Source organism: Tiliqua scincoides, chromosome 3 (genome assembly GCF_035046505.1).
Source record: "Tiliqua scincoides isolate rTilSci1 chromosome 3, rTilSci1.hap2, whole genome shotgun sequence".
NCBI classification, from domain to species: domain Eukaryota; kingdom Metazoa; phylum Chordata; class Lepidosauria; order Squamata; family Scincidae; genus Tiliqua; species Tiliqua scincoides.
Genome location: NC_089823.1, coordinates 152,615,962 through 152,628,701, shown reverse-complemented (window position 1 = coordinate 152,628,701; position 12,740 = coordinate 152,615,962). Strand labels below are relative to the sequence as shown.

General features: G+C 42.2%; 1 protein-coding gene across 1 annotated transcript in view; it reads left to right on the top strand.

Annotated features, from left to right (window-relative positions):
* CDH23 (cadherin related 23) overlaps positions 1-12,740 on the top strand; it is a 453,381-nt gene that overhangs the window by 296,091 nt on the left and 144,550 nt on the right. Inside the window, exons 20-21 of the mRNA XM_066621404.1 lie at positions 3,868-3,980; positions 10,498-10,605. Of these exons, the coding sequence (XP_066477501.1) occupies positions 3,868-3,980; positions 10,498-10,605 (221 nt within the window). The remainder of the gene's footprint in view (positions 1-3,867; positions 3,981-10,497; positions 10,606-12,740) is intronic.

Sequence of the window (12,740 nt, the reverse complement as noted above, 5' to 3'; positions counted from 1 at the left end):
AGTTTTGGAAAGGGAGGGGGGAAGTGATGAATTTGCTGGGGGAGGGGAAGACTTTGTTTTGTGTGTATCTGCTAATTGCAAACTGATGTAAACTGAGACTCAGAGACTATTTGGCTGCAATCCTAACCTCACTTTCCTGGGAGTAAGTCCCATTGAACACAATAGGACTTACTTTTGAGTAGACCTAGCTAGGATTGTGCCTTTTGTCTTACAGTAGCAGCCAACATTTAGCAGCCAACAACAGTTAACCCCTGCTAACTGGTAAGAGGCACTTTTTTCAAGTGGGCGCTCCTCTTTTATTTAGCAGGGGTAGAGTAACTGGCCCACCTCACCCCAGCAGTGCCTTTTCTAGTGGCTGTCTGCTGGTGTTCTTTTGCATCTTTTTAGATTGTGAGCCCTTTTGGGACAGGGAGCCATTAGTTATTCGATTTTTCTCTGTAAACCGCTTTGTGAACTTTTGTTGAAAAGTGGTATATAAAAACTGTTAATACTAATAATAATCACATGGGAAGTACCCCCCCCCCCGCCCCAGAGGCAGGAGGGAAAAGGGGGATGGCAGAAAAGGAATGGGTATTTTTATTTTTTAATCAATTTTTGGAGACAAAACCATCAAGAGTGGCTTTTCTTCTCTTTTTGAAGGGGGAGAAAAAAGAGAAAGGTGAGGATCCTTGGTTAGGCTGACACAGACTCCAAGCCTATGTAGGTCTACTCAGAAGTAAGTTCCATTTGAGTCAATGGGGCTTACTCCCAGGAGAGTGTGGAGAGGATTGCAGCTGCACAGAGCAAGATTACAACTCACCCCCAAAGCAGATGGGGGCTGCTCACACACATACACCCCAACATGCAGATGCCACCCCTGTTCCCCCCAGGCAAGACGGAAGGATGCAGGCTGGGGCATTTTGACACCCCCCCCCCAAGAGCAGGCTGGGCTCCCTCCCTCTCAGTTTGAAGCCTGCCAGGAGCTTGCCCTGTGCTGATAAGATGCAGCACCTCCACTGCTGCCCAGCCAGCCCTCTCTCCCACCTCCCCCCACCATGTTTCACATGCCCTCCCCGCCTCATGCTGCCCCACCCACCTCATTCTCAGTGGAGGAAAAGCAACAAGTCAGGAGGCAGCACATGCAGCAGAGCAGCACGGCCACCTCTCTCCCAGAATTGCCTCCCCCCACCATGTTTCACACTACCTCACCCACCTCATGATGCCCCACCCACCTTGTTCACAGCGGCAAGCAGGGAGGCGGCAGGGGCAGCTGAGCAGAGCAGAGCAGCTACTCTACTCCTACTAGGTCCTGCAGCTACGGCCACCTGTCTCTGGGAGAGGCCTCACGCCTCCCCAGCTAGCCACGCCTCCCCAGGGAGCCGGGATGCACAGATTGAATACCTCAGCCTTATGGTGTAGCAAGACTCAACAATATAGGACCGTTTCCCTGACATTAGCAAATTTGAGTGACCGGGATGCTGTTCTCAACGCTTCTTTAGTTTTCACATTGAACATTAGAAAGGTTCTCACATGGAGGAGCTCAGCATAGTTTCAGATTGATGTATTCAGGTTGGTGAAGACATTCCAGTCATATTAAGGGAGGGAAGAGGGGGCAGTGCCTCTCAATATGAAAATGAAGTACTCCGTTCTGGAGTCCCTACTTGTAATAAACTTGATAGGTTTAGTAAGTGGTGTTGTAGCCAATTACACAAAGTTCACTTACTCCTTGTCACCCTGTAGGTGCTGCCCCAGTGCCATTTGCCAGGTAACAGGCCTGATAGGTAATTTGGAAAAGGCTTAGCAGGTTTATTGATCTAAGATCACATTCAACCATGAATGACCCTCCTTGTTAACATATTCTATAGAATATCACATGTGGAGAAGAAAGGGAGAAACCTATCTTTCTGCTCTGTGCCTTGGAGGAGTAAGAATTTTCTGTAGGAGTTCATTTAAATTAGCTGAACCTGCTCTGTGAAGGTGTGCCTAATTGGATGTAACTTGGTGGGCAAAGAGGAGCAATCCATCACTGAGACATGCTCATATTTAAAACTCCCCCCCACACACTGATTAATTTTTTCGAGTCTACAGATTAATGGTTATCACAAGAACTTTGGAGGCAAATGTATTTTAGCAACCCCCTTTGACCTCTTGCAGTTCTGTGATCTAGATTAATTTTTAACTCTCTCCCCTCAAAAACCTTGCTATGCATAGCCCATTCAATTTTAGTGGATGTTCTCTGTTTCTGGTGTTGTGCAAGAGGAATAAGAACTTCCCACTTTGTCCAACCTGTGCATAATATTATATGTTTCAATCATGTCCTCCTCAGGCGCCTTTTTTCTAGACTGAAGAGCCAAAAACACCTCCTCATAAGTGAGGTGCCAGTTTGTATAGATCCTTTGGAGCTCTTCACAATCCCTTCTGGAATTTACGATCCAGAAAAATTTAATATCATCTGCAGACTTGGCCACCTCACTGCTTATCCCTGCCTCCAGGTCATTTATGAGCAAGTTGAAAAGCACCGGTCCCAAGACCAGTCTTTAGGGCAAATCACTTTTCACCTCTTTCCATTGTGAAAATTGCCTGTTTGTACCCGCTCTCCGTTTCCTGGTCTTCATCCAGTTCCTATTTCATAAGGGAACCTGCCCTCATATTCCCTAATTGTGGAGTTTTCTCAGAAGCTTTTGTTGATGGACTGTGTCGAATGCCTCCTGAATATCCAGATATATAATATCAGTGGGCCTGTTAACCTTTTCGAATAATTCTAAAAGATTCATAATGAAAACTTACCTTGCAGAAGTCTTGCTGATTCTCCCTCAACAAAACTAGTTCTTGTATGTGTTTTAAGATTTTATTTTGATGAGACTTTCCACCATCTTTCCTGGAATGTTAAGCTTACTAGCCTGTAGTTTCTCAGGTCCCCTCTTCTTCCTTTTTTAAGGATTGGTGTAACATTAGCTACCCTCCACTCCTCTGGCACAGTGGCTATTTTAAGTTGCATATTTTAGATAGAAGATTAGCGACTTCATTCTTTTAGTTCCTTAAGAACTCATGGGTAGATGCCATCTGGGCTGGTGACTTATTGATCCTTAGCAATAAGGTCTGAAATGTCTTCTCTTTCAACTTCTATTTTACTTAATTCAGGAGGGGCCATTCAGGAAGCAGTATCTATCCGAGGTCTTCTGCATCCGAAGACAGATGCAAAGAACTCATTTAATGTCTCTGCAATCTTCAGGTCTCCTTTTATCTCCCCTTTCCCTCCCTGACTGTACAGCAGGCCAACCGCTTCTCTGGCAGGTTTCTTGCTTCTAACATATGTGAAGAAGCTTTTATTATTCCCCCTAATGTTGCTGGTCATGCGTTCCTCAAAGTCTTTATCGGCCTCCCATATAATCTTTTTACATTTCTTTTGTCAGCGTTTGTGTTCCTTTTTATTCTCCTCATTAGGGCAAGACTTCCAATGACTGAAAGAAGCTTCCTTGCCCCTCATAGCCTCTCTGCTTGTTAGTAGTTGTGCAGGCATCCTTCCTCCTTTGTGGTATACAGCTGAGCCTCTTGTTTTAGACAGCTGCCTTGCGTTAACATTAGCATTTCATTAAATCACAAGAATTTTCCAGTTTTAGTATTCAGCTGTGTCATGCAAGAACATAAGAACAGCCCCCACTGGATCAGGCCATAGGCCCATCTAGTCCAGTTTCCTGTATCTCACAGTGGCCCACCAAATGCCCAGGGAGCACATGTCTAGTAGGATTTACATGTGTGCTGTGCATATATTGTGCTGTTTTCTCTGGTCTGTATCATGAAAACCGCTTTTGTATCTCTTTGATGTTACCAAGTCATAAAACTCCAGCCTGCTTCTTTCTCATTTCACTTTGCTTTATTCTTCTACAGGGGAAATCACCACAACATCTCTACTTGATCGGGAAGCTAAATCAGAATACATACTCATTGTGAGGGCAGTAGATGGTGGTGTAGGCCACAACCAGAAAACAGGCATTGCTACTGTGAGTTAAACTTATCACTTTGGCTTATTGTGACTTTGTTTGTCTGATGCTCAAAATATAATGTGGATGCACAAGCCCTCTTTAAAAGAATAGGGCTTCCTATGTTAAGAGCTAGAACCTGACATGTTTACTTCAGTGCTATTACAAATAATGTGAATGGAAAGTCAAGCAATTCACAAGTCTTACGTGCTGCGTTTATACACATCACACTAGACTCTACCTAGCAGCCAATAGTATGCCTGTTGAAATATCATCTTAATCAAAGACTCTGTGTACTTAACTATTTAAGAAGGCTTTTCTACTTTTATGAGTATCTGACTGAAGAACTTATTTTCTTTTACATCAAAGTCCATTTCTGTCATAAAAATTCTATAGGGCAGTGTTTCTCAAACTGTGGGTTGGGACCCACTAGGTGGGTCGTGAGCCAATGTCAGGTGAATCCCCATTCATTTCATATTTTATTTTAATATATTAGACTTGGTGCTACCCTGGTATGTGACTGCATTTGGGGAAATGTTACAGACCTATACTTTTAACAAGCTGCTATGTATATTCTTTTAACAATGATAGTAAATAGGACTTACTCCTGGGTAAGTGTGGGTAGGATTGCAGCCTAGGATAGTTAAAAATTTTCCTGCTTGATGATGTCACTTCCAATCTTGACATTACTTCCAGTGGGTCCTGACAGATTCTAAAAAGTGGGTCCCAGTGCTAAATGTGTGAGAACCTCTGCTGCAGGGCAAAAGGCATCGTAACATATTTCCCTGAATGGTGCTATAATCTGAGGAATAGATAGTCTTAATGCAAATTTGTTGTCTGATTGAAATCCTGTGACCATATTTAGAAGGATGGTGCATTTGGAAATCAACTAATTAGTAAACTGTCCTTCAGAATAGAAAAATTAAGTACTAGTATACCAGTGAGCTGTTCTGGGAGAACATGCTTGGAAATCAAAATCCACACTAATACTTTAATCAGGTGACACTGTCTGCAATGACCCCTGTTTGAAAGAACTTTGAGAAAGCAATAGCACAGTGTGAAGAGGACAACCTTAGAGTCAACATAAAAAGCTAATGATTCTGATTAATAACTCCACCTGTGTACCTGGATGGTGGAACCACCAGTCCCCCTTGCAGTCCCCATGAACACTGATGGCTCTCCCTGTCCAGAGCTCCCTTCTGAAGCCCATTATGGCTGGAGGAGGAGAAGAGAAAAAAACTTCTGTCTGCTTGGGAGGTTATTGTTTAGCTGGAAAAATGTCATCCTGCTCTAACTGGAGGAGTGCCAGCAGCCTGACCACTTTTGCCCCCTCCCCTTGAAACTTGCTTTCCTGCCTGAGCCGCTGTGGACCCAATTTGCATTCCCTCCCCCTTCTGTCTAGCAAGCCTCCTGTAATTTTCATTCCATCTCTGGGGATACAGACTGGGCTACTGAGTTTCATCTTGAGTTAAGATTGAGTTTTAAGTGCATTAGAAATTAGGCAAAATACATCACACCCAAAATACATCAATTTCATAACGTACGCAATGAAACCAAAAGGAAATATTCTTCCATCGCGGTCGTCTTTACGTTTCTTGCGAAGAAAAGGACTGTTTAGTTGTGAAGCATTTTCCTCAAGGGTGTGATTTATCTTGGATCATTAAAAAGAGACTAGAGGGAACAAGAAGAAAGCTGCTGCTGTCATTTATGCATCCGCTTGCAGGAGATGGTAAGAATGATCAGGTGACCTTTCCCTTCCCTTTCCTCCCCTATTAAGAGAGATAATTGTGCATGAGATGTCTTCATCATGACAGATCCCCTTGAAACCATCTCCTGGATTCAGATGCTCACACACTCATCCAACAGGTCACTTGTGTTCCAAAATGAGGAAGCTGTATCCAAGATTATCCTAAGACACTAGAGATTTTTCTTATAGTACCACTGGGTGGCATGAGTGCCCTGTTGAGGCACTACACTGACTCTCCAAGTTGTAGACACTCAAGTTATGGGCAGCTGCACTGGCACTTTCACGCAGATGCAGTAATCCTTTGAAGGTGCTTTCGCATAGGCTGGCAAGAGCCAGGTGTTCTGAGGTACTTATGTTTCAACTTACATACAACCTCTGGAACCAAACTGGTATGTCAGTCTACCTCGAAAACCTTATTTTTACATGTTTGACATGATCTTTCTCTCTACTTGCATAGCTTTTTCTGCCCTGAGGTGAAGTGGATACAGTGTTGGACTTGAGGGATCCGGGTTCCCCTATTCAATCATGAAGCTCATTTATGCCAGTCACTGTCTCTCAGCTTAGCCTGCTTCATGTGATAATTGTGAGGATAAAATGCAACAAAATAAAATAACACCTTTGTGCACCATTCCAAACTCCTTGTTGGAAGGGCAGGATACTGTAATATATTATAATTAATCTTTTTTTAGCCATTTGTTTGTTGTTCTCCATCCCCACCCCACCCCTTTACTTCTCATCTGGGAGGTAGGAGAAGAGTAATTGTGAAGAAGTTTCTGAAAACCTTTCCTCCTTCACTGTGACCAGCTAAATTGCAAGGAGCTCCAGTGACTCATCCAAAGCAAGCATTTGAAGATGCATGTTCCGCATGTAAATGACATTCAGGCTTGATATGTTTACGTTAGCAAACACTGTTATAATTTCACACCATTCTTAATGTGCAGAAGTGTCCTCAGCCTTGTTATCTACCCCTTTGGTATTTAGTGCCCTTTTCTCTTCCTTTCATTGAGAAAAGTCATTGTCATTTGTTGCAATTAGTTTTCCTGACCAGTGTTAGATCTTCCTTCTACTCTGTTTGCTGTAGTATCATTCTGTAACTTCTTTCCAGCCTTCTGCTCATCGTGTTCTTGCTACTGTTCTCTGGCCTTTTCCCCTCTTTTTTTCTGTTCACTTTGACTTTGTTCTTTCCCATCTACTCCCATATTATTATGGAATGAGTAAGTTAGATCCCTGCTGGCCAGATACTCTTCAAACAATCAGCCACTGCTCAGTGGACCAGTTGACTGCCCTGGGGTATCCAACTAATAGGAATTTCAAACACTTTAAATAATTTACCAAGGCAGTGAGAAACCAAGGCAACTGTTCTGATTGCATATCTGAACCTCTCTGGTCTGCTTCTGACACTATTTTCTAAAGCCACAAAGTGCTTGGACAAGTTGCTACTGCACCTAAAACAAGGGCTGCACTAAATTGTCACAATTTTTGCCATTTTAAAACTTCCTTATCAAAAGTTGTACTTTTAGAGGTTTTCACTGATTCTTTAGTTAAATTAACTGAAAAACCATTCAGTCAATTAGTTCATGAAAGAACAAGTGTTACAGTATTTTACTGTGAATGTTGTGAGGGTAACAAGCACTGTGCAGAGTGCTCCTTTATTGTGCGTGAAATGTCCTTTCCTCACAGTTCCTATTTGTGTACTCTAAGTGTGCATCACCTGAGGCCAGAGAGATATAAACTTCACGCTGCCCACCATGTCACCTGAAGTTCTGGCAGGGGCTTTAGTGCTGGGATTGGTGTGCTGTGATTGCACCATGGAAAAGTGGAGGAGGATGTGAATTTCTGTGTTTTTTCCCTTCCTATTGATTTCTTCTGGGTGTTTTTGTTCATGTGCCACCTCCAATGTTGGCTTAAAACTGTATTGCCATTTAGGAGTGTCCCATCATGTGAAGGAGGTTTTAGGATATGGTAGCTGCCAGCTCCCACCCATGTGCCAGACCTACCCATGTTTCTACCCCATTTGGGGGTTTACAGCAGCTGAACTTGCTCTAGTATTGAGAGTACACCAGCATAGCATTGCATCAGCATTTGGGGCATGGCCCCAGGGGAAAACTGGAGTTGCAGCAGTGGCACTTTAGCATCACTGGCGCAGCCATACTTGCACTGTTGTCTGTGATCACATATCATATCCTATATCAGAACAGCATCTTTGAAGTATAGGATCTGACTGTAAATTAATAAGGCTTGCTTGTTGCATCACAGCACACTGTCCTCATTCCAGGTTTATTATTATTATTATTTTCATTGAAGTATGGTAGGAGGGGCAGTCTCCCTGCATACTAGTTATGTATGTCAAAGGCATCAATTTCTGTGCTTAAAAATGGGGGTTCTAATTTGTCCTTTGCCACTTTTATACTTAGAGTTGTAAGAAAGGAAATAATCACAATGAATGCTCTTAACATGGAGTGGTTTTTTTCCCCCCATGTGGGATGCAATTTATTCTTAGCACATCTAAGAGTGGACTTATCACCTTTGAACCTTACTGAACACTCCGCAATCCTCACTGCTAACTACAATTTCCTTTTCCCCACCCTCCAAATTTTAAAAGTTGCCCCTTGCCATGTTACTCTGTGTTTTGATTGAGGGCATAAGAAAACCGGTTTTGCCCACAGAAGTTATCCACATTGTCTGGGTCCATAAACTTGCCCAAATGCTGCTGACTGTGTGGGAATAGCACTAGTGTTATGATTTTTCTTCTTGCTTGTAATTATTTTTCACTTCTATACATGATGATGGCTTCACTGGACTCTGTGGGAGATAATACTATTGTTAACGCAACAGGCCAATTACTTTCTGTTTGCCGTGTTGGCTGATTACCCCCTGTGCTGGTCACTTATCACTATTGGAAACATGAATACCTTTGATTGTAGAAATGCTTACACACACTACAACTCCACTGCAGGTTTGGGGGAGAAAGGAACCGTAAGATGTGTTTTAGATGTGTTCTTGCTATTCCAGTTTAATCTGAATGTGTGTCTGAATGCTAATTTAACTGAATACTAATTTATCTATGTGTTAATTTATGTGTTAAAGAGAATCTTGTATTAAAAATACATTTATATAGCACTTTCTGAGCATGCAAAATGCTTTACATGTATTACCTTTATGGAATCCTTACAACCACCTTGTAAGGCAAGTAAGTGTTATTATGGCCATATTGCAACCGAGGCAGAGAGGGAATGGTTTGCCTAAGGCCACCTAGTGAGAAGTTGTGGAAGAGGTGTGATTTGAATTGAGAAAGTCCTGATTTGCAGTTCAGTCTCTTAATTGCTACGCTATACTCACTCTGTAAGAAAAATGTAGGATATTTAGGATAATGTCTAAATGGACCCTTAACTGAAACTTTTTGTTCTGTTTTGCTATTCACATTCTGAAATAGTTGTAGGAGCAAAGAACCTGTCTGAATTTAAAGCAGATTTGAATATATTTTTAATGGCTTCTATGTTACTTTTTTTCCTGGTCTCCTTTATAGTTGTAATGGGGATGATAATAAAATCACAACATTAAAGAAAATCATCATTCATGTAATAATAATAATAAAAATAATAACTAGCTATTTATATACTGCCTTTCTGGTCATCGGATTAGTCCTCTGACTTTATTCAAGGCGGTTTACATAGGCAGGCATTTCTAAATTCCTCAAGGGGATTTTTACAGAGGTTCTCTCTTTCAAGAACCAACAACATTTCAGAGTGGATCTTCCTGGTTTGGTCTCACTTCTGGCCTCCAGTTCTCCCACGCAGGCTGACAGCAGCTCCATCTCTCAAATGGAGGGCAGCCAAGACGCTTCTTGCTCACAGCAAGAGCAGGTGGAATCACTCTGCTGGGCTTGTCAGCTGCTTCAAGGTCTCGCCATTCTCAGCCGTTCAGGGAACTGCCGGTGTCCTTGAACTGGCGACCTTCTGATGTTATCTTCAGGCTAACAGAGGCTCTACCCTCTAGATCAGACCTCCTGCCCTGTAAATTATGTAAATTTTGTATTCATGTGTAAGTACTTTGAGTGCATCGTAAGTTTCCTGATCACAAAATCTTCATTTTTCAACATGAGCTCAAATTGATGCTGGTTTCTTGACTCTGACTTGTTTTTCCTCCTAAAGTTTCATAAGCTGAGATTTTTCTCTTATTGAAGTGCTTAACTCTGAGAATTGGAAAATTTCAACTTGAAATTTTGAGGCTTGAACTCATGTTCAATTAAGTAATAGAAACAACATGTGATGATCTTAAAGCTAGAAGTCTCCATCTCAAACACTTTCACTGGAAGAATATGCAAAGGAAGAGTGTACACATTAATTAGTCAGCATATAAATAACCCAGCTGACAGTAATGGAAATGATTCAAAAAGGAAGAGATAAAAAATGAGTCAGATTTACTTATTTGTTATGACTCATGTGCTAGTAGAGGTTTTTGTGCTGCTGTCAGGGGGTCTAAGCACAGAAATCTGAAAGCTTCCCTGGAGAGCAGCACCTCCTCTTCCATTGTAAATAATGAAGCATGAGCATTGGCATTGTTGAGTCAAATGGGACAACATCTTGTTAAAAAGCTATATTGCATGTGACAGGGCTATTCAGAGGTACAGGAGGAAGAGACTCTTGTCAGACATTGTCATCAAGTTCATGTGTCGCATTTATCGCCTGTAAAACAACATCTTTCGAACCTTGCAGGTACAGAATTTGAAATGCTAAGGAATGCTGGCTAAAATGCAGAAAAGCCTGTATTTACAACTCTAATTGTTTTCAGGTTAACATCACTTTGCTGGACATTAACGATAACTATCCAGTATGGAAGGATGAGCCATACTTCATCAACCTAGTAGAAATGACCCCTCCAAACTCTGACGTCACAACGGTATGTGTTGCAGAGAATACTCTCACACACTCACTTTTGCTTTTCTTTTTGAAGCACCAGCTTAACTTTACTGCATCTTGGGCAGGGAGAGGACTGTTTTTAAGATAGTGTGTATGAAATAAAGAGGAGGAGTAACTGAAAGACACAGGGTTCAGCAAGGCTCTGCAGATATACCTGCTCTATATTCCCAAATATAAATGCTCATAAACTGATCAGGAAAAATAAAATAGTAAAGAGGTAAAGAAGTAAAAATAGTTGGGGAGAGTTCAGGTAAAATCACTGGGGGGGGGGATAGGATTAATGCAAGAGCGGAGGCATCCTGAGATTAGAGTTCTGCTGATCTTTTGTACCCTTTACTTGTTCCCCCCAAATTTTGTTTTCTTAGCAGATACTGCAATGTGAAGTCATTTATTTAAAAAAGCACTAATACAACCCTTTTAGAATTTCACATTCTTTCCAGAACCTTGGTTTGAGGAAGGATGGAGTATGGAGTGTGACAGGTTCACAGGGGAAAAAAGTCTTTTAAAAACACATTTAGACTCCTTTCTCTACTAGCATTAATTGAGGCAACAGCAAATCTCTAGTACCTCCCAAAGTTTTTAGGGGTACAGGTTACAGAGGACTTAAAAACCTTTTGCCTCACTTCTTTCCCAATCTAGATCTTCCACTGTGTGGCTGCTATTTGCCTCAGGAGAGAATCCATCTTTGGCATTCTCCACCCCCTAAAGCGGCTATTTAGAGAAAACAAAATTGACTACCTGAGCTAAGTCTTTGCAGGAGGCAGGGAGAAAGGCAGCGATGTGATCCCCGGGATCATTCCACTGTTGGGGCAGGGGGCATTTTGAAAAATACACCTTGCCTTCTGCCAGGGTTCAGGGAGGGAGGGTGTGGGAAGCCCCACGGAGTGCTCTGCAGGGCACCCTGCAGCTTGTAAACAGTGAAAATAACAATCGCAACCTGGTTTTGCAATTGCAACCAGGAAGTGGGTCGCGATAGCTATTTTCACTTTCTACAAGCTGCAGGGAGCCCTGCAGAGTGCTCCACGGGGCTCCCGGCACCCCAGCAGAAGGTAGGATTTGTGTTTTTTTTAAAGCCCTCTGCTCCTGCAGCTGTGCAATCCTGGGGATCGCGTTACTTCCTTTCCCCTGTCCCCGCCACTTTTTTTTTTTTTTAATATTTTATTTGATTTAAGGCATGGGTACAGGGAAAATCACAAATACATATATTCAGGGTAATACAGAGGGAAAAACACTAGGGAATCACAGAACTGCAGCCAATACTGTCTTGTTTCTATAATTATCATCTCTTCAATCAATATTTCATAATCGTTTATCTAACCATTCATATAATGGGTTCCACAATCTCTATATTCTCTCCATCTTGCCATCCCTCAATCTTTCCGTCAACACATCCATTTCGACAGTCTCATACAGTTTCTCAATCCACATCTCTACAACCCTGTCCCTACCACTTCAGGGGGCAGAGGCCAGGGCTCTCAGGCAGGGGCGTCGCGATGCCCCAGTTTGAGAAACACTGCATTAAGGTCCTATGGATGTTGTGTAAGATGTGGGAATCCTTGGTAGACAATTCTGTATACAAATGGTCTCCTGAAGTTAGAATGATTGAACTCCCCTGCTTTTGTATATGTTAATTTAACCACCTGAAGACTGCTACAAACACTATGACTTTTCCTTCTAGTATTCTTGGCATTCAGTAGCACAAGACTAGAATTTGTTATACTTTCAGTTCCTGTACCATGAACTCTGCATCCTTCATTGTGATTCTGGACCCTAATGTGATTGGGAAAGCATGAAACCCTATCTAGTGAACACAGTCTTTGAACTGCATGTACACTTGCTATTCTTAGCAAACATGACACGGTCTTCCTCTGTGTGTGTGTGTGTGAGGGTTGGTTTTTTTAAAGCAAATTTTCGGCCAATTTTTATTTTCCCAGCCTTGCTTGCGACCTCCTTCAAGGACCTCTCTGAAAGGCATTGATTTAAAGCCTTTCAAATCCCTCCGGCAAAATAAAAGAGAGGGAGAGGGAGAATTATTCTCCATCACACTAGGAGAAAAATGACGGGCGTGAAACAGAAAATAAATGAGGGGAAAGCGGAGAGAATCCACAAAATCAT